The sequence below is a fragment of the Suncus etruscus genome, chromosome 7 (genome assembly GCF_024139225.1).
Source record: "Suncus etruscus isolate mSunEtr1 chromosome 7, mSunEtr1.pri.cur, whole genome shotgun sequence".
Taxonomy (NCBI): Eukaryota; Metazoa; Chordata; class Mammalia; order Eulipotyphla; family Soricidae; genus Suncus; species Suncus etruscus.
In genome coordinates this window covers 51,527,536-51,553,516 of record NC_064854.1, presented here as the reverse complement: position 1 = coordinate 51,553,516, position 25,981 = coordinate 51,527,536, and the positions used below count along the sequence as shown (strand labels likewise).

Below are 25,981 nucleotides of genomic sequence, written 5' to 3'. Positions count from 1 at the left end.
GAGGCAGAAATAACTCTGAGCACCAGTGAGTGTGGTCCTCGAACTTAAGTAAAAATTAAATACACTGAATAAACTAAAATATTATATATTAATATATAGTTTGGCTTGGGGCCATTAGCTGGCAGTGTTTAGGGCTAATTCCTGGCTCTGTGCTCAGGAATTACTCCAAGTGGTACTCAAGGGGCTGCCGGATATTGAACCTGGGTTGATTGTGTGCAAGGCAAACCCCTTGTCTGCTCTTTTCTCTCTTTGGTTCCACAAATTTCTTTCTTTTTTTATTTTTGGATCACACCCGGCAGTGCTCAGGGGTTACTCCTGGCTCTACGCTCAGAAATCGCTCCTGCCAGGCTCAGGAGACCATATGGGATACTGGGATTCGAACCACCATCCTTCTGCAAGTAAGGCAAACGCCTTACCTTCATGCTATCTCTCTTGTCTGACAAATTTTTTTTAAAATGCCAATATAAAAGTTGGAATTTAATTTTGGTTCATATTTAGAATTCTGAATAAGTAGCCAAGGCGATGCTAGTATTTTTTTTAATTGCATAATATGAACTGGGTTAGAAATAAAAAAAATGTGGCACAGAGATGTTCATTTATAAATGATACAAATAAAATTTAACTTTCCCATATTTTAATGAGTTTCTTATACTCTGGGCGGAAAATGATGGGATTTTCTAATAAGTACCCATCCTCTATTTGAACAAATAAACATGGAAGTCCAATTGTAATACCAAAATATTTTTACTTTTCCCTAAATTATTTGTTGGACCCCTTCAAGTGGGTGATTGAGAACTTCAGTCCCTCAAGAGGACTTTCACTCTTTGGGGTTCATGACCATTGATTTGTCCGTTCCAATTGGGGCGGTTACTTCCTAGAGGAAGTTTTAACAATGGTGGTTATTTCTCTTGTAGGTTGTCAAAGAAGCCAGTTGAAAACCTTTCAAGTGAGAAGCAATTTCCCGTCCATTGAAACCCTAAATGTCCATTTATAGATCTTATCAGCAAATTATAGTAAGTCATTTGCTGTTTATATGGTCTTTCCCGGAAGGGACTCATCCTTACTTTGTGGCAAAGTGAAATTATGACAGGGGCATGAATTTTCCAATGAACTTTGATGAACTTAACATGATAAATATATCCTGGAAAAACCTTTCTATCAGAGAAGGGCTTGAAGGGAAAGCCAGGGCGAAAGCCCCCCACGTAAACAGTCACCAGTTTAGCAGCAGGGCTCAGCTGCTAAGGTCACATCACTTGGTAGAAAGATGAGAAAGGAATGAGTGAGTTGAGAGTTCTTCCTTTGGGTGGATTTCAGGGTGATTCATGCTCAGCTTCCCACAGATTCCCTTGCTTTAACTATATGTCTCTGTGGACAAAGTAATTGTACATGGGTTCTGCCTTATTTTTCTTAATGTTCTTTGTAAGTTCAATATTTAGGCATCAGCAAGGGGATTTCTTTTGAGAACTCTGTTTATGGGCGATTGTCCTTCCACTGTAACTTTACCTTCTCCTCTTTGCATCATTGTTCTCATAATTAAAAATAAAAAATAAAATTTAAAAAAGCTATATGTCTCTGGGTGGTGAAGGTTTAGCCAAAGACAGGTAAGATTTATAGCCCTTAGGAAATTTATGTAAATTATTTTATTAAATAAACATTTAAAACCTAAGATATTTATATATTTTCCTGAATATATTTTTTTGGGGGGTGCACACTTGGGAGTGCTCAGGGGGCCCTGTGGTACCAAGAATCAAACTAAAGTTATCTATCTGCAAAGCAAGTTGTTCTTATCCTGTGTACCATCTCCCTGGCTCCCCTATCATCAAATATTTTTTTGTGACAACTTCATGCTAGAATTATCTCCAGTATTCCTGATTAAAATAGTATTTGACATAGGGCACCTTTTATACTACCAATCCAAGTTTGATTCTGGCATCGCAGACGGTCCCTCAAGCCTGGGCTGATTCCTGAGTGCAGAGCTAGGAGTATGCCCTGAGCACTGTGGCCCCCCTGCCTCCTAAACAAAAGTGCTTGAAAATTTCTTGACTATAATGCATATGCACTTTACATTTACCTTACATTTTTTATTTATTATTTTTTTATTTTTTTTGGTTTTTTTGGATCACACCTGGTGCTGCTCAGGGGTTACTCCCTGGCAAGCTCAGGGGACCATATGGGTTTGCCGGGGATTCAAACCACTGTTTCATCCTGGGTTGGCTGCTTGCAAGGCAAACACTCTACACTGTGCTATCTCTCTGGTCCCCATTTACCTTAATTTTATAAAGATACATACATGTAGTATACGTCAACATTTTAAAGTATATGTATTTTACACATTCAAGTATATATATTTTACACTTAGGTGTGCATACGTGTGTGTGGACTTACTTTTCACGTGGCAAGTTTCTTTTTTTGTCTTTGTTTTTGTTTTGTTTGTTTGTTTGTTTGATTTTGGGTAACACCCAGCACTCAGGGGTTACTCCTGGCTCTATGCTCAGCGCCAGGAGTGGGGGGCCCATATGGGATGCCGGGATTCGAACCACCGACCTTCTGCATGGAAGGCAAACACCTGACCTCCATGTTATCTCGTCGGCCCCTGCAAGTTTCTTTTTTTTTTTTGTTTTTTGTTTTTTGTTTTTGGGCCACACCCGGTAACGCTCAGGGGTTACTCCTGGCTATGTGCTCAGAAGTTGCTCCTGGCTTGGGGGACCATATGGGACACCGGGGGATCGAACCGCAGTCCGTCCATGGCTAGCGCAGGCAAGGCAGGCGACCTTACTTTAGCGCCACCGCCCGGCCTTCCTGCAAGTTTCTTAATATGAGGCAGAAGAAGAGACTAAAGAATCCATGTCACAGTTTTGGTTATGATATTTTTAAAAGTCTCCTAAAGATAATAGAATAATTCTCTTACTAAATTAGGAGTTTTGAACATTGGTCAATCTAGTGAACCCATGACCTAGAAATTTTTTTTGTGTGTGTGGTTTTTGGGTCACACTCGGCAGTGCTCAGGGGGTTATTCCTGGCTCCAGGCTCAGAAATTGCTCCTGGCAGGCACGGGGACCATATGGGACGTCCATGGGATTCAAACCGATGACCTCCTGCATGAAAGGCAAAACCGATGACCTCCTGCATGAAAGGCAACCGCCTTACCTCCTTGCTATCTCTTTGACCCCATGACCTAGAAATCTTAAGGAGATAAGCTAATTCCTTTTTAATGTAAAACGAAGTAAAACCAGAAATGTCTTCTCTCAAAAAGTGTCAAGATAAATGATACTGACATAAATGCAGCTAAATAACAAATGTTTAAGATCTATTTGAGGTTGCGCTTTGTCGATGGCATTGAGCAATGGATTCTGGTCTTAAATGGATTCTGATCTTTATTGATCTGTAGTTTGAGTTAAAATTAGCTGATGGCATCTAGTGGAGGAAAATCATGTAAATTTGCCTTCTTTAAAAACAAAACTGAAACCAAAACCAAAAGAACAAATATTAACAGGTTAGGAAGAGTGTCTTGTTGACCTGCTGTAAATTGATGAGCTTTTTCCCTAACACACCATCTTTCCAGTGTAAGCTAATAGTTATGGCTTTCCAGAATGTGTCTCAGATGCTGCCACAGTACGGGAAAGACTTTGTGGAAAAAGTTAGTGAAGGATTTTCACTGAAAAAGGCCTGGAGACAAGCTCTCCAAGTTAGTTTCTCACTGGGGTTTCCTCTCGGAAAATCACCTTAGATTGACCTCCCAGTAGAAATGTGGCATTTCGTGCCAGCTAGTGTCTGGCATTGTGCTGAGTCACTGTTGTGTTTCTGCTGGGAGACACTGGGTGGGATTTACTCAGGTCATTTCCTCTCAGGGCCTGGAGGACACCTGGCTCTTACACAACCTACTGGGTTCAGTCCTCAACTTCTCATAGAGATCCCCAAGCCCACTGAGAATGATCTCTCAACACAGAACCAGGAGTAAGCTCTGAGGGCCACAGGGTATGACCCCAAAACCCAAACAAAGAAAATTACTTTCTCTTTCATCATCCCTGAGATTAAAAAAAAAAAACCAAAGCTCTCTGTCCAGGTTAGAGTCAGGCTACACACTTGAGAGTGCATGTGGCATTGGCTCAGAAAATATGGGAAGGTTTCATCAAAGAACTGAGCTGGAGGGACGAACTGGGAACCCAATGAGATATGAGGGATCAAATCTAGGTCTGTTATGTGCGATGCAAGTGCCCCCACCTTACTATCTCTCTGCCTTCTGGAAAATGATTTAGAGGTGACATGAGAGCTTATATTGTACCTATCTATGGATAACTTTTATTGTTTTGTATTTGATGTAATATATTTAGAGAAATTTGAGAGAAGAAAAATAGAAAATAGGGATAGAATTGATAGGGCAACAGGGAAGGCACTTGCCTTGCACTCTGTAGACCTGGGTTTAATCCCAGGCACCACATAGGGTACCCCAATCCCCACCAGGAGTGATGATGAGGGCTGAGCCAAGAGTTAGCTTTGAGAACCATTGGATGTGGAAAATAAAATCAGAAAACAAATGAGAAACAGAGCAGAGGGAGAGATCTAGGAGAGAAAGGAAGAAAAACAAAGAGAAAGAGAGAAAAGGGAGAGAGAAAGATAGTGGAGAGGGGCAGAGAGGGAGAAAGAAAAGAAGAGAGAAAGAAAAGGAGCAAAGAAAGGAAAGAAAAGGACGAGGATAGAAAGGAGGGAGGGGAGAGGGGAGACAGGAGCTGGGAGGGAAAGGGAGCAGAAAACAGAGACCTGGAGACCAAAGGGGAGATGAGAAGAGAAAGGAAGAGAGGGAGGAAAGACAAGGGTAGGGAAAGGAGGGGAGAGAGGAGAAGGGGAGAGGGGAGGAGGGAAGATTGGCTCCTCCAGGGGGAGTGTAAACATCTCACTCAAGTTGAGATGCCAGTGACTCCCCCCCACATTGAAGAATGATATTCCTATTTAGTAACTAGGGGAGAGCAGGGCCTGAGAGATAGCATGGAGGTAGGATGTTTGCTTGCATGCAGAAGGACGGTGGTTCGAATCCCGGCATCCCATATGGTCCCCTGTGCCTGTCAGGAGCGATTTCTGAGAGTAGAGCCAGAGTAACCCCTGAGTGCTGCTGGGTGTGACCCAAAAACCAAAAAACCAAAAAAAACATCTTTGGCCCACACCCAAAGATGCTTAGGGATTATTTCTGGCTATGCGCTCAAAAATCGCTCCTGGCTTGGGGGATCATATGGGATACCAGGGGATCAAATTGCGGTCCATCCTAGGTCAGCCGTGTGCAAGGCAAATGCTCTACTGCTGTGCCACCGCTCCTGCCCCAATTTTCTTTTCTTTTTTTTAATTGATTGATTGGTTTTTGGACTACACCCAGTGGAGCTCAGAAATTCTCCTGGCTCTGTACTCAGAAATCGCCCCGTCAGGCTGGGAACCATATGGGATGCCGGGAATTGAACCAGATCCCTCCTGGGTCAGCCACATGCAAGGTAAATACCCTACTATTGTGCTATCTCTCCAGCCCCATATAGTTTTCTTTTCTTTTAGTTCCAATAGTAAAAAGAAAATTCCCTGTAACTTTTTTTTTTTTTGGTGGGGGGCACACCCGGTGACACTCAGGAGTTATCTGGCTATGCACTCAAATCGCTCCTGGCTTGGGGGACCATATGGGATGCCGGGGATGAACCGAGGTTCATCCTGGATCAGCCGTGTGAAAGGAAAATTACCCTATTGCTTCAGGCCACCCCACCCACCCTGTGACTTTTTTTTGACATATGTGCTATATATTTATTTGAAGTTTTTGTTTTTGTTTTTTTTTTTGGTTTCTTTTGCTAAAGTTTTTGGGCCATACTCAGCATGCTCAGGGCTTACCCCTGACTCTACGCGTAAGGATCACTCCTGACTATGACAAGGGGAACCTATGGGATGTTGGGAAACAATCCTGGGTTGGCTTCATGCAAGGCTAGCTACTCTCCTCACTGTCCTATCATTCCAGCCTCTTGTTAGTTTTATTGTGAGGAGAGGTTTGGGTCACACCCAGTGGTGGTGCTCAGGGCTACTCTTGGCTCTGCACTCAATACTCCTCCCTGGCAGGCTCAGGGGACTATATAGGATGCTGGGAATCAAACTGGGTCCATCTGGGGATGGATGCATACAAGGCAAACGCCCTACCATTGTGCTGTTGTTCCAGCCCTCTTGTTAGTTTTTTTGAGGGGGATGCTTGGGCCACACATGGTGTAGATTCTGGGATCTTTCCTGAGGGTGCTCAGGAGATCATGTACATGTAGGGGACTAAACTGGGGTCAGCTGCGTGCACATCAGCATCTTAGTTTCTGGACTGATATCTCTGGCTGGACTCAAGTGTGTTGTTTAATCTGGAAGTCTGAGCTTTGAGCTGCTGAGATGATCCCGGTGAACTCTGCTTTGGGAACAAACATGGCTGTCATTTTGTCTGTCACCATGTCTTTCCTGGTCAGTCTGGTTCCTGCTTCAGAGTTGGGCCATCCCCTCCCAGCTTTCTCTTTTTTCTCAGAGAGGGCTGTTGAGCCTTGTAGTGGGTTTGATTTCTGTTAGTGGGTTGGTGTTTTTTGATTTTTTTTTTTTTTTTTGGTTTTTGGGCCACACCAAGTGACGCTCAGGGGTTACTCCTGGCTATGCACTCAGAAATCAATCGCTCCTGTCTCGGTGGACCTTTTGGGACACAGGGGATTGAACCATGGTCCATCCTAAATTAGCCATACGTAAGGCAAATGCCCTGCCCCTGCACTATCGCTTCGACCCCATGATGGTGGATATTTTTGTTTGTTTTGGTGAGGCAGAGGACAGACATGGAATCCATACTCCTCAGGAGCCCTTATTTCTTTTGATGCAGTGAAACTTGGGCTACTCAGAGTTGACCATACTTATCTCTCTGTCTTTTTAAGAAAAGAGAGACTTTGTCCTTTCTAGATGTTCTGCACAACATCTGGCCAAATCCTACTCTGACAGCTTTAGAAATTATTGAGGGAAGTCTAGTTTTTTTTCCTCTCTGCTAATTGGTCAGTAAGTTTACCTGGCAAAGTAGTACAGAGATTAAAGTGCTTGCCTTGCACATGACCATTTCTGGTTTTATCCCTGGCACCCCACAGAGGACCTGAGCCTGCCAGGAGTGCTTCTTGAGCACCCCCGGATATGGCCACAATCCTGCCCACAACAGGTTCAATACTACTCAAGGATAGGTTAATTTTGTACCTATTCCCAGCTTGTTTATGTTTTTGCAGCTATTTCTTTTTTCGATTTGTTTTCTGTTTTTTTGGGGGGTGGGGGCACACCCAGTGACGCTCAGGGGTTACTCCTGGCTATGTGCTCAGAAATTGCTCCCAGCTTGGGGGACCATATGGGACGCCAGGATTGAACCTCGGTGCATCCTAGGTTAGTGCATGCAAGGCAAACACCCTACTGCTTGTGCCACCACTCCGGCCCCTCTTTTTACAGTTATTTCTGCCTCCTAGCTTCCAGACTGTTCTTAGTGAGGTCTCAGTGTTATTCTTCCTTTGGGGCTATACCAGGTGGTGCTCAGGGTTTACTCCTGGCTCTGCACTCAGGAATTACTCCTGTCATGTTTCAGGACCTTACGGGATATGGGGGAATCAAACCCGGGTGGGCTGCGATAAGGCAAGCACCCTCCCTGCTGTTCTATGGTCCTAGTTTTTAAACATTAAGCAAGCCTGCAAATTTAATAAAGATAATATTAGTCCCTATACTTATTTTCATTTAATAAACAGTAGCTTAAAAATGTGGTCCCTTCCTAAGATTAAGCAAAAAGTACCTGAGCTTTAGATAAAAGCCACCACTTCAATCTCAGCTGCTCCCAGAACTTGGAATTTATGTTTTTCCTCTGGATGACTAACATGGTTCAGTGCTTTAGGAGAAGTTTTTAATAAGTTATTATTATTTGTATTTATGTTATATTCCCAATTATTATATTAGTATTGATTCTGTGATGGGTAAAGCTCAGCATGTGACTAGAAAATTGCATTTGTGCATTAATTTGTGACCAACACTTTAAAATTAATATTAGTAAGCTGGTTATTATTGCTGTTTAAAAAGACTGAGGGACCAGAGTGATAGTACAGGGAGGTAGGGCATTTGCCTTGCATGTAGCCTATCTGGCTTCGATTCCTAGACTCCCATATGGTCCCCTGAATATCACCAGTGATCTCTGAGTACAGAGCCAGGAGTTCTGTGCACCATAGGGTATTCTGCCCCCCAGAACCCCCCCACACACACACAAAAAAAAAACCCAAACACTATAAAAACAGAAACTCTAAAACCTGTCCTACACAGGTTTCATGCAAGAGAGAAAAAAGACTTAGAGCTTTAGAAGAAAGATAGAACAGTGGGGGTAAGAGCTTGCTTTGCAGAGAACCAACCTGGGTTGTCTCCTGCATCCCCTTTGGCTTCCAGCACCACCAGGAGCTATTCCTTAGCATAGAGCCAGGAGAACGCCCTCAACTATGCTGGGTGTGGCCCAGGGGGGCGGGAGATAAGACTTTCAATGAACAGAAACAATAAAAACAAACGAGGCTGATCAGATCATGCAAACATCTTGCTCCACCAGCACTTTGAAGCTTCTTCTGGTCATTGATTGGGACACAAAGTGTTACTGTGCTCTGAAGGGGCCCTGGTCCCTCAGTGCCTCATTTTCATCTTCCCGCTGTGGGGCTGAGCCTGGGACATTTCCCCTGAAGGATCTAAGCTGGGGCTCAGCTCCCAGGCAGGAGAGGAGAAAAGGGAGAGGAGTCCAGAGGCGCAGGCTGGGAGATGTTTCTGGTACGTGTGGTGCCTCCTATCTCTGTGTCCTTCACCCCACCCCGGGTTGGCCCTGACTGTGTCTTTTCTCTACAGGTGGAACATCAGTACTCTCACAAGCTCACCGTGGGGGTACTCCGTGCCACCAAAGTGACCAAGGGCGCCTTCGGTGACATGCGTAAGTGTTTCCACTCCCCGTTAGTTCAGGGTGCAGAGTAGAGCTCCCCCTAAGCGCCCCCTCTCCCTCCCCCCAAGCCAGGCCCTCTCCTTTCTTCACCCTTTATCTAGGGAATTTGGCCTTAGCCCTGAGACACTGTCCTCTGCTCAGCTCTAGAATTTCCAGCAGGGGATAGAAATCAGAACTCGGCCTACCGGGCTGGAAGTGGATTCTCTTTCTTGTGTGTGACAGTGACCCTGAAAATGGTGCAGGGACAGTTTCCTGGGAGGCAGGTACCGCCAGAGGACAGGCTTGAGTTAATCTGGCCAGAGGGGCCCTGGCCCAGCCTTTTCGAGCCCCAAGTCTAGTGCAAGAATTGGTGGTGGTGATAGGCAGGGGACAGGCTGGCTCCGTGGGACAGGTAGTTTCCTGGATAGGCTGTGGGACTTGGCTCTGCCTAGGTGTCACTTGCTTTGTCACCTGGAGAGGAACCTGGACAGCTGCTTCCCCAGTGAGAAAATGTGGCCAGAACCCAGGCAGAGGACTTAGCAGCCAATACTTTTCCTGGGCACTCTGGAGTGGGCAAGAGGCCAGGTGCCAGGACCTCATGTGCTGCCCATTTTCTTTTCTATCTTTTTCTTCTTTTCATTTCTTCTCTTTTTCTTTTCTTTTCCCACCACAACCTACTGTGCTCAGAGATCCCTCTAGGCAGTGCTCAGGTCCCAGGATAGATCCTGGATCAGCCACCTGCAGATAGAGAGAGTCCTTCTCACTTCATGATCTCCTTAGCCTCTCTTTTTCTTTTTTTTCCTTTTTTTCTTTTTTTTGGTTTTTGAGTCACACCCAGCAGTGCTCAGGTGTAACTCCTGGCTCTATGCTCAGAAATCACCCCTGGCAAGCTCAAGGGACCATATGTGATGCCGGGATTCCAACCACCGTCCTTCTGCATTCTGGAAAAACATTTGAAACAAGCTATTCAAAAACAAACTACTCAAAAATATACTTTGATTACATTTAGAAGTGAACATGCCTTTTATATACGAATATAGCTAGAATATTTTTAATTTTGTTTTGTTTTGTTTGGGGACCACACCCAACAAAGATCAGGGCTAACTCCTGACTCTGCACTCAGGGATAACTCCTGGTGGTGCTCAGGGACCATATGGAATGCTGGGGATCGAATCACAGGGTGGCCATGTGCAAGGCAAGTGTCCTCCCTGCTGTGCTATCGCCCCAGACCCTGTGGTTATATTTTGAAGCAGACAGACAGGGTGGAGGTTGGGCTCTGGAAGCCATAAAACCAAGATTGATTCACAGAAGTTACTTCCTCATGCCCAGCAGCCTGTCTTAAAGGCCTAGGTTTAGGTCTACTTTGTAGACATGGGATCTGAAGCCCCTCAGCCTCCAGAAGAGGCTGATAAATGCCTGGAGGAACAAAAGGTTGCAGGGCTGGTGCTAGTACTCTTACCTTCTCTTTACCCCCTTCTTCTGGCCTCAGAACACCAAGCCAGGAGGAATCTGTGAGCTTCACTGGACCCAATAAAAGGCTATGTGTGACCAGACCAGAAAGTGGGCTCAGACACCAAGCTTTTCTGCTAGGCAGTTTCCTGGCAACACCTTATCTCCTTAGATAAGACTAGGCAAGGCTAGTTTAGGGGGACCCATATGAGACTAGAGCATCTGGATGGAGCCTGGTGGCCAAGCTGGGATGGTCACTGATGGTCATCTCTCCCATCTGACTAGGTTCTGCACCCCACATCTCATGCCTGCACCACACATGCCCAGCCCCTGACAGTCTCTCTTTCCTGGATCTTCCCTTTCACCATCTCTGATAGGTCCCTGGCACCAGCTGCTTTGGGGCCTTGCAGAAAAGCACAGGGTACAGCTCAGGCCGGCTGTTGGGTTAGCAAAGTCTGAATTTAGCCTGAGCCATGCCCATGCACTCTGTACCTAATTTGACTTTGAAAACTGTCACTGTCTCTGATGCAAAGCAGTCCCTGCTATGGCCTGGTATGTAGGCACCTTGGGAAGAGGAGGGAGGATGGGGGTGTGTGCTGTTTAGTATTAGTAGGAGAGACTTGTTCTGAGCTCCCCTGGGGGAAACAGAGTTTTTGCTGTTTTCTAGGGCCCAAACACTAAGATTTACCACAAAGAGAACAGGAATGTTCTGTTCATCTGCTGTGGGACTTTACCTCTGTGATAGAATTTAGAAATGAGCAGCAGAAGGCAAAAACCATAGGACAGCAGGAAGGGTGCATGTTACCAGGTAACTGGCCAGTTTGACTTGGTACCCAATGAGTCCCCTGAGCCCTGCCAGGCGTGGTCCCTGAGTGCAGAGCTAGGATAAATCCTGAGCACTGCTGGATGTGGCCCCCAAACGAAAACAAAAGAAAGTTCTGTGAGGATAAGGCTAGAACAATAGAAAACTTCTAAGATCTGTGGATACCAGATAGATACTTACCCTCATTTGCTTCACTTAACCAAGGCAAATTCCCATAAAGCATTACATGGCTAGGAAGAAGGATCACAGATTATTCTGGTTGTCTCGGCTCTGCCTTTGGATGCTGGGGAGAAGGGGATTCTGCATACCTCAAGCACTTGGTCCCAACACTCTGATTATTTTGTTTGAATTTTGTTTTGGAGTCATACCCTGAGGTGCTCAGGAATTACTCCTGGCTCTGTGCTCGAGGATCACTGCTGGCAGTGTTTGAGGGACCATATAGGATACAGCAGATCAAACCGGGTCAGTCATGTATGAGGCAAATTTTCTCCCTGTTGTGTTATCACTCCAGCCCCTCTGCTTCTAGATGAATCCATTGGTACCACATCCAGCAGTGTTGGGTTAAAGGGCCCATGCTGTGCTGGGAACCCTGTTCAGGCCAGACATACGCTGAACCCGAGTCACCTCCATGGTCACTGTCTGCTCTTTCCTTCTTTTTTTTTTTTTTTTTTTTTTTTTGGTTTTTGGTTTTTGGGTCACACCCGGCGGTGCTCAGGGGTTACTCCTGGCTGTCTGCTCAGAAATAGCTCCTGGCAGGCACGGGGGACCATATGGGACACCGGGATTTGAACCAACCACCTTTGGTCCTGGATTGGCTGCTTGCAAGGCAAACGCCACTGTGCTATCTCTCCGGGCCCTGCTCTTTCCTTCTGACACTGAGATTTACTACTTTATTTACTTCTGTTTTGGGGGCCACATCTAACAGTACTCAGGGATCCCTTCTGATAGGGCTCTGGGAATCCTACAGAGTGCTGAAACTGTTCCAAGTCAGCTGCGTGAAAGGCCAGCATCTTAGCCCCTGGATTATCTTTCCAACCCTTAAGACTGATTTATTTTTGTCCTTGGATAAATCAGGCTATTCAAACAACACTTAAAAAACTCCCCCCCTGCTTTGCTAACACATCATAATAAATCTGCACCACCTCCATGAACTACCTTTTGAGGGGTCCGAGCTGGTGGGTGACCCTGAAATCTCACTATTTTTTCCTAGTTTAGCTCTGAGTGAGAGCATTGGGCTGGATAAAGGGGTCCCCACACAAGCAGCACATCCCCTCTGTCTTGCCCCAGTGCCTGCCCACTTTTGCACCTCAGTATTATAATTTTATTTCCAAGCTCCATGAAGTTGGTGATATTAATATGCATGAACAAGTATTTCATCTTGTAAGTTGCAGTGGGGGGAGCAAATCAGTATCTGGGGGGCTTCAGACTTAGGTGGCTGAATTTCTGGTTGATTCCAGTTGGTCTTTGCTGCTCTAAGTCACCATCTGAATCAGTAACCTGAATGATTCAATAGGAGTTTGCTCTGTGCTTCTGTGAAATGAAGCACACCTCTGACCATGAACATCATTTGATAGCCAAATGAGAAAGCTGGTGTCCAGGTAACAGCCTTCTCCCTGCATTTCCACTTCTGTTGGCAAGTCTGTTGGGGCAGATATAGAATGACCAATCATCACACAAATCTAAGGATTCAGAGCTCGTGCAGACTTGAGCTTCTTTACCCAAGAGGAAGTAGATGGTGAAACCATAAAACACCATACTAGAGGCCGGAGAGATAGCATGGAGGTAGGGCATTTGCCTTTCATGCAGAAGGACGGTGGTTGGAATCCTGGCATCCCATATGGTCCCCGGAGCCTGCAAGGAGTGATTTCTGAGCATAGAGCCAGGAGTAACTCCTGAGCGCGGCTGGATATGACCCAAAAAAGCAAAAAAACAAAACAAAACAAAACAAAACACTATACTAATGTTTCCCTAATTTAATACCCTAATTGTGCATGCCTTCTGAGGATTTTTGTCTGATCTCATTGGACACAAAACACTTGCTCTTTATGGAAGCATTCCCTTTTTCATAAACATTAAGGCTTAGAAGGATAATCTTAGGATTCTCCCTCCTTCTGGAGACCTCAGAGCTTATCAGCATTTTAAGAAAGAAATTTCCACAGGAGAATGATAAACTCATTGTATTTAAACCATTTGGAGGTGGGGTGGGTCACACGGGGAAGGTGTTTAGGGTTTACTTCTGACTCAGGAATTATTTCTGGTGGGCTTGGGGGATCCTCTGGGGTTCAGGGGATTGGACCCTTGTCATCCACATGCAAGACAAACACCCAACCTGATCTTCTGTCTCTCTAGCTCTGTATTTAAACCTGTTTTTATTTTGTCTTGCCTTACTGCTTATTGTTTTAGTGTTTTTGATTTGGTTTGGTTTAGTTTGGAGGCTATACCTGGCATAAACTCTGCACTTGGGTAACTCCTAGCTGGATACTGGTATCTTAGTGTTTTGTTTTCTTAAGACCCTGGAACTCATTTTCATAAGATCTGTGTCTGTGGGTGAGGGAAGCTCTTACAGATAAGCTCATCACAGTATCTGAATCAACTTCCTCATTCAGAAAGACTGTTCCACTTGTCAACGAAGGCTAAGCTTTGCTCCTAACTCTGTGCTTCTAGAACGTCAGTTTTCATGTGAATCACTGGAGGATCCTGCTTAAAAAAAAAGTGGATTCTGGGGCCGGAGAGAAAGCATAGAGGTAGGGCATTTGCCTTGCATGCAGAAGGATGGTGGTTCGAATCTCGGCATCCCATATGGTCCCCCGAGCCGACCAGGAGCAATTCCTGAGCATAGCGCCAGGAGTAACCCCTGAGTGCTGCTGGGTGTGACCCAAAAACCAAAAAAAAAAAAAAAAAGTGGATTCTGATCTATAGTAGGGAGCAGGTTGTGTGTGTTAGCATGCAAAGGGTATAGACATTGCTGGTATCTGAGTTGAGTTTGGAGGCAGGTCTAGAGGGTGTAGATTAAGTTTGCTTATGTTTGGGGCCAGTGCCTAAATATGCATAAGAGCATTAAGACTTCCATTAAGCTTAAGTGAAAGCATTAAGGCTTTCATTCTCTTGACCCTGGTTCAATCCCCAGAACCCCATATGGTCCTCAGATCCCTGCCAGGAGGGATCCATGAGCACCGTGGGGTATGGTCTGAAAACAAAGAAACAAGCAAAACCTAAACAGGTTTATTTATGCTGTGCCTTGTTATGCCCTAGATTGGCAAGGACAGAAGCACTAGGCAAAGCTCAAGTCAGGAATACGTTATTAGCTGCTGACTGTACTTCATGCAAGGGAAAACCAAATGCAGCCCTGAAAACACAGTTCTTCTAGCCCTTTAAAGTGTGGCGTACATATTTCTTAGAAGTAAACAATACAGTGTCACAGTGGTAAGAAATATGATTATAATCACAAGATCATTTTAACTGTTAGTGATCAGAAAAAAAAACAAACCTATTTTTGGTCTTAATAACGATTATTTTGAGAGTCTACAGCTCAAGGAAGTACTTGTCACTGGCCTTGACTGATTATTTACCCAGAGGGTACAGTTTCAAGTATTACCTCCCCAGGACATAAACTTAGGGCACCTACAAAGGCTGTCTACAGAGCTTGTTACAAGAAACAACAAAATAGTGGTTGGTTCTGTTTCAAAATAGCAAAACTTCGACAAATGGTTGTTTTCAGAAGGATATTTTCATTTTTGTACCGGATTAAGGAAATTCTTGTAACTTCAGGTATCCCCTGTCTCTGGGCCAGGTTAGTTAAGGATGTTTTTACAATAAAACAATCAAGTTGTGACAGGAGCTAATCATTGTAGCAATAAAGCAAGCAATCATTGACAAAAGCCAGTATTTCTACTCAGCAAGCAGGTTTACCTAAAAGGAGCTGAGGCGGAAGAGGATCTCTAAAAAGAAAGTCCGCCAACAACTCCATAACCTTATTGGTCAGAAATAATGTTCATTTTTCTGGGCCAAGATTTCACAAGTCTGACATGAAAGACTAAGTATTCTAAAATGAATATTTGTGAGCATAAGAGACAAAGTATTCAGAAATGAAGCCAAGTTTCTGGTTTTACTTAAAAAAATATTTTTAATGCTTTTCAATTTTTTTTTTTTTGATTTCTTCAAAGGATTGTTTTTCATGACCCAGGCATTGTCAATGCGAAGAAATATATAATGAAACAAATGGTTTTTACCTGGAACATGATTACATTAAGAAATTCCTAGATTTGGGGGCTAGAGCTATAGCACAGCAGTAAGGCATTTGCCTTGCATGCGGCCAGCACAGGACGGACCCTCGTTTGATTCCCCACCATCCCATAGGGTCCCTCGAGCCTGCCAGGAGCAGTTTCTGAGCACAGAGCCAGGAGTAACTCCTGAGCAACCGCTGGGTGTGACCCCAAAACCAAAAAAAAAAAAAAACAAAAACAAAAACAAAAAGAAATTCCTAGACTTTTATAGTGTCACTTTGTGTGCAAATAGAGAGTATAGTTTGTCATCTCAAGTGCCGTTCTGGCTGCTGAAACTTAAGTTACTGGCTTCAGAGATGGAAGGGCATTTACCTTGCATGTGACTGACCGGGGTTCAATCCTTGGCCCAGGTAAACCCCTTCCCAGTTGGCACCTGGGAAGCAGCATAGGCATCTCCCAGCCCTTGAGCTCTTTATCTCTGTCCTGTGGTATCAATGTCTCTTTGAATTGCTCCTGGTAACTCCCTGGGACCATGCGTGAACCTTCGGGCCAGTGTGTGGGAGGAAGTGTAGCAGAGAGGCCATCGAAGCTTCTGGATTTTTTTAGATGGCATGAATTGGTTTCTGGTAGCTTGTTAAGTGGAAAGTGAGGGAGGTACTTTTGAGGAAAGAGTGTGCCCCCACTGGAAGGGCATGACTGGCCTGGGTCAGGACTGGTGAAGTCTGCTCTGAGCATTGACAATAGAGCAGATGATCATGTGCCTCAGCCCACCTGGAGGCAATCTGTGTGAGCTTGTTCACTTGGGCTGTAGGGCATGGGGGCCGCCTGTCACCTGGGGCTGGAGAGAGGGATTGCTCTTTGCAGGAAAGCCAGCCCACAGCACCCCAGATACTCCAAGGTCATCACCTTTCCTCCTGGAGAAGAACATCAGGGTCAGGCAGTATAGTCTGATTAAAATGCAAAATAAATGCAAAATAGTCTTATCAAAAGAAAATTGGAAGGCCAAGCCTCCAAAGTGGCTTGAGTGCTGGCTTCCAGGAGGTTATATGTAATTCCTCTGAGTTGTTTGTCTTGGAGATCTTTGCGTACATAAATGTTAGTGCCAGGTAGGGTGCTTGCCTCGAATGCAGCTTACTCTGGTTTGCTTCCCAACACCCCATATGGTCCCTTAGGCATTGCCAGGAGTAAGAAACTCTAAGCCAAGTGTGGCTCAAAACCAACAAGACAAAAATCAAACTGAACAAAACAACATACCCACCTCACAATAGACTGTTAGGATTTACCCAGGAAGAGAATTTAGCAGTTCCCCCTCCTGATGGTGAGTGTTGGGGTGTGAGGTAGGATGTGGCATATGTTCTATGAGGTTTTGAATTCTATAGCCAGCAGGACAATCTCCGGGGAGAGGCAATTTTGTTTATTTTCAGGTGACCAAGTCTTCCTGCTCTGCTCTGCTCAGCAGTGACCCCTGGTGGTCTATGGGGTCACCATGCGGTGCCAGGGACCCCCCCCCCCCCCCCCCGGTTGCCTGGTTCTGTTTAGCCCAGTTCTCTCTTGCCCTCTTCTTCCTAGAGGCGAGTTTATCTGTTTTAAACTTGAGGGCTCCAGATCCCACTCCTTTTTCCTGGGTGAGACTCCCTCTCTGATCCTTTCTTCCCTTCATTTGGGTTGCAAATTCAGTGATTTCATCTTGATGAAGCTCTTTCATGCCAGGTACATAGTAACGCTTTATACATATGGCCTATTAATATTCAAGTTAGCCTAGATGTCAGCATGAGACATTTAAATTTTATGGGGGGGTTGTCAGATGGCCTACTGGCTGTGCTCGGGGACTCATAGCAGTGCTAGGGATTAAACTGGGGTAGCCCCCTGCTAAGCAAGTGTTCTCCCCTCTGTGTACTATCTCTCCTGCCCCAAACATTTGTATCTGAAATAGAAATTTTCTTTCTTTGTTTTGGGGCTATAACCAGTGAGGCTCATTGACTCTGCACTTAGAAATCACTGCTGGCTGCCCAGAGACCATATGGGATGATTGGGATTGAACTCAGCTCCCTGAAATACAAGTTTGGCTTTTTTGTTTGTTTTTTGGGTTTTCGGGCCACAACCATTTGATGCTCTGGGGTTACTCTGGCTAGCGCTCAGAAATTGCCCCTGGCTTGTGAGGACCATATGGGACGCCGGGGATTGAGCTGCGGTCTTTCCTTGGCTAGCACTCGCAAGGCAGACACCTTACCTCTAGCGCCACCTCGCCGGCCCCGAAATACAAGTTTTTTAATGTGCCAAAAAAATAATTCTTTTTGGAAGTAGTTTTTGTACTGGGATGATTCTCAATTGTTTCCACTTTGGAGATAAGGAATTTCATATGGGAATACCATATGGGGTATTGGAATTCAAACCCAGGTCTGATGCATTGAAGGCTAATGTCCTTCTGGCTGTCCTGCTCCTGGGTTCCCTCTGAGTCATTGATTCTGTCCTGGAAACCTTCTTTTATACTGTTTGTTCCAATGTGAGTTTTATTTTGTTTACTTTTTGGTTTTGAGCCACAGCTGGACATGCTCAGGGATATGGCTCTTGACTCTGCACTAAGGGATCTGCACTAAAGCCAGGGCTTTAGGGACCATATGGGGTTCAGAGATTGAATCCAGGTCAGCTGCGTGTAAAGCAAGTGCCCTCCCTGCTGTAATGTAGCTCCTGCCTCTTCTCTGTGTTCTTGAGCTCCGCTCATCAGTCTTGCCTGCCACCCTTTACATCAGCATTGAATCACAGATGTGTCCAATGCTTACTCATTGCAAGGGGAAATATTACTTATCCTTGATTCAGCCATAGCTAGTGATCAGGGACCATATGGGATATGGGGGATTGAACTCTAGTCAGTCATATGCAAGGCAATTTTCCTTCCCTCTATGCTATTTCTCAGCCCCTGAGAAAAGGTTTCTTTTGGTTTATTTGTTTTGGGGCCATACCCAGCCATGCTCAGGGCTGACTCCTGGCTCTGCACTCGGGGATCACTCCTAGTATGGCTCAGGGGACCATATGGGATGCTGGGGATAGAACCCAGGTCATCTGTATGCTGTATGTATGTATGTATGTATGTATGTATGTATGTATGTATGTATGTATGTATGAATCCCCTCCCTGCTATATTATCACTTTGGCCCTGAAATGAGTTTTGTTGTTGTTGTTGTTGTTGTTTGTTTTTGTTTTGGGGCCATGCCTGGCAACGGCACTCAGGGATTACTCCTGGCTCTGTGCTCAGAAATTGCTCCTGCCAAGCACGGGGGACCATATGGGATGCCGGGATTTGAACCACCATCCATACTGGGTTGGCTGCTTGCAAGTAAATGCCCTACCACTGTGCTATCTCTCTGGCCCCCATGAGATGAGTTTTTAATATGTAAAATAGGCAGAGGGACATTTCATGGTGATCCCAGAATCACATGGAAAAGTTGGAATTCCAAAGTTAATGGTCTGTGTGTTATTTTCACTGTGAGAAAACTTGGCTTTTAACATTGTTGATCCTGGTCAGACAACACCAGACGGTGAGGCTGATGTTCTAATCTAAAGGACAGTTTTGCCCCCTTCCTTCCTGAACATCTGGGCAGTTTCTGGGGTTATTCCTAGTTGTCACAATGGAAGAGACAGTTCATGAGATGCTCAGACTAGAACTGGCTGCCCCAGTCCTGTCTGGATGCAGAGCTCTGGGTGTTCGTGAGCAAGAATTTGTTTCACAGGCAGTGGAGTGGATCAAACCAGGGTCCGAACCACCTGGCAAATTAGCATGTACGCTTTGTCCAGCTAGGGAATTCCCTTTCTCTTCAGCCCAAACATGTCGCAAGAAGCATCATTAACGTTTCAAATCTTCCCTGGATAAACACTGATAGCAAAGGTATTTTCCTTTTCTGCCTAAACAGCCCCGCTGAACTCTTGCTTGGATCCCCCAAACCTTTGCTCAAAATAGCTCTGCTTAGTATCTCACCTTGCTCTCCTTGCTGCTGGGTGAAAATTCGAAAGAGGAAGCTTGATGTGGTCTAGTGGCATCTGATGCAGCAGTTCAGAGGGAGAACAGAACCCACTGTTGGGGTGTGGCAGGAATGTCTCCTTCCCCTCAGTCTGTCCTTATGGTCTGTAGCCCCTGAGCAGGAACTTCCAAGGGCTTGAGGCCTTGGACTGTTTCTGCCAAGTTTGAAACCAGTTCTCCAGAGCTGCATCTCGCCTGAGTGTCGGGGTACAGAGACCGATGCTTCTGTGAACTTTGGGGTGCCCTGGTGTGTGAGCTTCTTCCTATGGGTATTCCAACGAAGAAAATGAACCCCAATGGGTTCATTGGGTACCAATTAGGTACCCTAATGGAGAAAAGTCATTGTCTTGGCTTCAGGCCAACTCCAGATTAAGGGTTCTTTTGGCTGTTGTTATTTGTTGTTTTGGGGCCGCATCTGATGATGTTCAGGAGTTACTCCTGGTTCTGCACTCAGAATCATTCCCAGCAGAACTCAGGAGACTGTACAGGATGCCCAGGATGGATCTCTTGTGAGTCAAGCACCCTCCATACTGTGCTATGGTTCTGGCTCAAGTTTCCATCTTTTCATTTAAGACATTTTCTTATATGGTTTCCTGGAGCATTTCTTTTTTTATTTTAAGAATTAAATTACTGGGCCCGGAGAGATAGCACAGCGGTGTTTGCCTTGCAAGCAGCCGATCCAGGACCAAAGGTGCTTGGTTCGAATCCCGGTGTCCCATATGGTCCCCTGAGCCTGCCAGGAGCTATTTCTGAGCAGACAGCCAGGAGTAACCCCTGAGCACCGCCGGGTGTGACCCAAAAAACCAAAAAAAAAAAAAAAAAAAAAAAAAAAAAAGAATTAATTACTGTGAGTTACAGTGTTAAAAAGTTGTTGATAGTTGAGTTTTGGTCATACAATGTCCAAACCCTTCTCCAGTGCACGCCAATGTCCCCAGTTTTGCCTTGCCCTCACCCCTGCCCGCTTTTGTGGCAGACATTTTTCTTTTTTTTTTTTTTTTGGTTTTTGGGCCACACCCAGCGATGCTCAGGGGTTACTCCTGGCTGTCTGCTCAGAAATAGCTCCTGGCAGGCACGGGGGACCATGTGGGACACCGGAATTCGAACCAACCACCTTTGGTCCTGGATTGGCTGCTTGCAAGGCAAACGCCACTGTGCTATCTCTCCGGGCCCGACATTTTTCTTTCTACCTTCTTTTTTTTCCTTTTACACACCGTGGTTTGTAATACTGTTACTGAAGGAGTATCCTGCATATCACTTTCCTTTCAGCACCCAGCTCTTGTCCAGAGTGATCATTCCTATCTCTCATTGTCATAGTGGACTCTTCTCTATCCTAATTGAATTTCCACCTATCATTTCTATTGTCTTTGGATATTCTTCTTATACAATGGAGTGTTTTGTTTGTCTTTTTGTACCACATTTGGTAGTGCTCAGAGATTACTCCTAGTGGACTCGGGAGACCATATGGCTTGTGAGGGATTGAGCCTGGGCCTGCTGAGTGCAAGGCAAGATAGAAAATTGATAGAAAATTTCAGATTGAAACATAGGGTACAAAAATGAAATAAAATATGAAATTAGGCATAGGTATTGCATGGGCATGAGGAAAAGCATTGGTTCAGGAGAAAGAAAATAGGACAAAAGTAACATTTGAAGTAGGTGACTAAGAATTATTTATAACTGAAGTGTATTGTAATAAAACTGTTGAAAACTAAAGACAAAAGTAAAATTTTAAAAGAATTCAGAGGTCAAAAAAAGTCCTAATCAGGGGCCAGAGAGATAGTATGGAGGTAGGGTGTTTGCCTTTCATGCAGAAGGATGGTGGTTGGAATCACGGCATCCCATATGGTCCCCTGCGCCTGCCAGGAGCAATTTCTGAGCAGAGAGCCAGGAGTAACCCCTGAGTGCTGCCGGGTGTGGCCCAAAAAACAAAACAAAACAAAACAAAAAGCTCCAATCAGGGGTGAGTGCAATAGCACAGCAGTTTTAGGGCATTTGCCTTCCATGCAGCCAAATTGGGTTCAATCCTCAGCATCCTATATGGTTCTCCAAGCCTACTAAGAGTAATTTCTGAGCACAAAGCCAGGAGTAACCCCTGAGCACTGCTGGATAGATCCCTGGCACCAGGTATGATTCCTTTGAACCCCACCAGGAGTGATTCCTGAGTACAAAACAGTGCAAATCCTGAACACTGTCAAGTTTGGCTCCCAGACAGAACAAAACAAGCAAAAAAGACACGATCCAAATTGAAAATGACGACTCAATAGAGTAGATTTTAAAATGTCAGATAACAAAATAACATCTCTGAAGCACTGAAATAAAACAGCTCTCAAGATAATCCTGACATTGGGCAAAGTTAAAGTACTTCAAGTACCTGTTCTCAGAGCTCTCGGTTAGCTCTGATGATCCAGATGATGTGCGTTGTTAGGCCCCAGTGCTGTAGTTTACCAGCATAAGTATAGAAGCTGGTTTGGGTGCTAGGTGACCTTGTGGTTCCTGCTTATGTCACAGGACAAGATAAAAATGCAGCATTTCCAACAGGCAATATCAAGTATATTGGTTTTTCACTTTAAAAAAATAAAAGAATCAGGGCCAGAGAGATAGTGTGGAGGCAGGGCATTTGCCTTGCATGCAGAAGGATGGTGATTTGAGTCCTGGCATCCAATATGGTCCCCTGAGCCTGCCAGGAATGATTTCTGAGCATAGAGCCAGGAGTAACCCCTGAGCGCTGCCGGGTGTGACCTCCCCTCAAAATAAAATAATCTTAAACACTTATCCTACAAACGAGAATCAATTCAAATTGTATTTTATAGTTAGAAGTGAGAGGTTTTTGAAAAAGCAATGCAGGCACTTTTATGACAGAATTGCTAAAGTTTTCTTGAAAAAAAAGATTTATAAGGAGATATGCATATACTGTACTATAGAAACATGAGGCTTATTTTTGGGCTGGAGCAATAGCACAGTGGGTAGAGCACTTATTTGCCTTGCATGAAGCCAACCCAAGTTCAATCCTCTGCAACCCACCTGGTTCCTAAGCCTGCTAGGAGTGATTTCTGAGCGCAGAGCCAGGTGTGGCCCCTAAAATAAAACAACAACAACAAAAATGATATTTTGTTGGGGGCATACTTAGCTGTGCTTAGAGCTTAGTCCTAAAACTGCACTGAGGAGTTGATCACTCCTGGCAATATGTAGGGGACCATATGCGGTGCCAGAGATGGAACCAGGTGGACCATGTGCAAGACAAATGTCTTCCCTGATGTTTCTCTCTCTCTCTCTCTCTCTCTCTCTCTCTCTCTCTCTCTCTCTCTCTCTCTCTCTCTCTCCTCTCTCCTCTCTCTCTCTCTCTCTCTCTCTCTCTCTCCTCTCCTCTCTCTCTCTCTCTCTCTCTCTCTCTCTCTCTCTCTCTCTCTCTCTCTCTCTCTCTCTCTCTCTCTCTCTCTCTCTCTCTCTCTCTCTCTCTCTCTCTCTCTCTCCAGTCCCAGGTATTTAATTTTCAATAAAAAACATGTAAATTGTGGACGAAAGGAACCTATAGGGGCCAGAAAGATAGTATAGCTTGCAAGGAGGACTTTTGCCTTGCACACAGCTGTCACCCATATGGTCCCCCAAGCATTATTCTGAGTGCAGAGCCAGAAGTAACCTTCAAGACAAACAAAAGCTAAAAAACATCCAGGTTTGGCAATCATTTTTAATGTATTTGTCTGTCAACAATGAACTCATTCAGAATATGTACTTTACATAGTATAATTTTATATATACATATTACTTTTTATATCAACATAAAATGAGTAGCCCAATGGGGGAAAATGGACAAATGGACAGATGAAAGGATTTGTGCAGGAGAACATTCAGCTGAAGGGATTTAAATTTTTTTTTATTTAAACACTATGGTTACAAGGTTCATAATAGTTTTTTAATAGATAAAGTTATTCATGATTGAGTTAGTCAATGAAGGATTTTAAACACACACATGAATGAAGAGGGTCTTTTGGCTGTTCTGTTTTGTTTTGGGGCCACACCTGGCAGTGCTCAGGTGTTACTCCAGGCTTTACAGTCAGGAATCCCTCCTGCTGGTGCTCAGGGGACCATATGGGATGCCGGGATCAAACCTTGATTGGCCAGATGCAAGGCAAACTCCTTCCCCACTGTGCTATCACTCCAGTTCAGCTCCTAAGAGCTATTTCATCTCATATGCTCCAAGATCGAAGTAATTTAGCCAAGCAGGTACTGTCACATTTCTACCAGATGGTTACAAGACCACAGATTTAGTGTTGGGACAGAACCATATTAGGATATGAATAGCAGTGACCTCATAGTTCTATGTCCAAATAATTGTGTTTGTAGGTTTGGTTTGGTGCATTATCAGGACTTATTCCTAGTTCTGAGCTCAGGGATAATTCCAGACTGAGTAGGCAACCCCTTGTAGTGTCAGGGATTGAGCCCAGGCCTTACTTGCATGTGAGGAAAGCTCCTACTGTGCTGGATTCTTATCATCCTGCCCTGTGTCCACATCATTTTATTCGGAGGAATTTCTCAGCAGAAATATCCCAAGATGTGCGGCCAAAGATGCATATGAGAATAATCACAGCGACCCCAGTGGATTTCATCCAAACTGGAAACATGCAAATGCCCTTTAAAGGCCAAGAGGGAAATCATTCCCTGAAATATATATACAGTGAGACAGTGCATCAGCAATAGAGAATGTAGAATCTTATACACAAAGCACTATAGATAAATCTCAAGACACTTGATGCTGACTCAAAGAAACCGAACCCAGGAGCATGTTGGTTCTATTTATAAAGATAAAAAATGGGCCAAAACAGCCAGTGCCGGTGCAAGGCCGGGGGTGTTCTGCACTCCTGAGGGAGAGGAGGCTGTTCCTGGAATGCTGAGAATGTTCTAGATCTTGATCAGGGTGGTGGTGTGACTGGTGAGTTCAGATTCAAAATATGTAACTTACTTTCATTCAAGTTGTCTACTAAGGTGCTTGGGGGCCCTGTGGATCCAGAGATTAAACCCTAAACCTGAGGCCTCACTCATCTGGGCCACTTGAATGGTATCCCTTGCACCCCACCCTGTATTTATTTATTTATTTATTTATTCTGCTTTTGGACCACACCAGGCAGTGCTCATTGCTGCCAGGGCAGGAAGTCTAGTGCCAGATATTGAACCTAGGTCAACTGTGTGCAATTGCCTTGCTCACTCTATATCTCTGGCTCTAAACACCTAATTGGAAACATTTTAACTTCTCCCTGTAATTTCCTTTATTATTAAATCATAAGTCAATCAAAGGAATGGCCACATTGGACAGAAGTGCTTTGGCAACCTTTTTTCTACGATTCTGTTGATTTTGACGCTGATGTATCACTGCTATGCTGGACACCGATAGACTCTCATTGGCCAGTCACCTAAATTGTAATAACCAATTAACACCCATAGACTTTTGACTCCTTGGTCTGTTTCCTTGCTTTTTTGAGCAATAGCACCAGCTGGGTTCATTCCCCAGCATCCCATTAGGTCCTCTGAGACCTGCCAGGGTGATTTTTGAGTACAGAGCCATGAGTATGCCATATGTGGCCCCAAACCAAAATAAAGGAAGGAAGAAAGAAAACGTTTTGCATGAGTGGGAAGACATTGGGAAATGAGTCTCTGATGATGTCTGGCAGAAGAGTGAAGCTCCTGGCAGTAGGTCTGTATTTGTTGCCTTGTCGCTGCTGTTTCCGCTTCTCTGGGTGTTTTTCTCCCCTGCCTGCCAGTCGAGTCTCGGAACAGATCTCATAGTCTCAAGCACATCACAGTCTCGGAACAGATCTCATAGTCTCAAGCACATCACAGCCACCAGCCATATCGTTGGCAGCGTGTACCATCTCCTGCCCCAAGACCATTCAGAAATACCCACAAGGTGGTATCTGGGTGGTATCTCGGGGCAATTCTGTGAAGAAATGCAGGGATTTGTTATTTGAGAAATCTTGCTGGATCATAGTGATGCTGGCTGTGGTGCTTTTTAGGAGGTGAGGGATTTGGGGCCATACCGAGTGGTGTCCAGGGCTTGTTCTTCACTTTGTGCTCAGAAAATCACTCCTTATAATGCCCAGAGACCACATGAGTTGCTGCAGATTGAGCCCTGTTCTACAAGGCCAGTGCCTGAAGTCTTGGACTGTCTCCCCGCGCCCAGATACGATGTTTTGACTGTGAATTTGGGGAGAGTTATGTTTCCTTTGGCAATTTTGTTTTGCTTTTTGTTCCAAAGCCTTTAGTAAGTTCCAGCTCATCTTTATTTGAAACAAAAAGGGATAAATGACGTGGATATGGGAAAGCAAAAGAAGATTATATAAAATCAGCCTAAAAGGTCAGAAGCCTCCCTGAGCACGTACAATGAATTATGTGATCTGTTGGTATTACAGAGCCATAATGACAAATAGACCCCTTAGTAATTTAGTCAGATACTCCTTAAATTACTGTATTTTACAGGAAGTTTTACAACCCTGGAATTCTGAAGCTATTTTGGGGCATGTAATTTCATGTCATCTTTA

General features: G+C 44.7%; 1 protein-coding gene across 1 annotated transcript in view; it reads left to right on the top strand.

Annotated features, from left to right (window-relative positions):
- The first annotated feature begins 3,577 nt into the window (after positions 1-3,577).
- Positions 3,578-25,981, top strand: part of PLA2G4A (phospholipase A2 group IVA) — a 109,478-nt gene continuing 87,074 nt past the window's right edge. Inside the window, exons 1-2 of the mRNA XM_049777570.1 lie at positions 3,578-3,685; positions 8,875-8,956. Of these exons, the coding sequence (XP_049633527.1) occupies positions 3,578-3,685; positions 8,875-8,956 (190 nt within the window). The remainder of the gene's footprint in view (positions 3,686-8,874; positions 8,957-25,981) is intronic.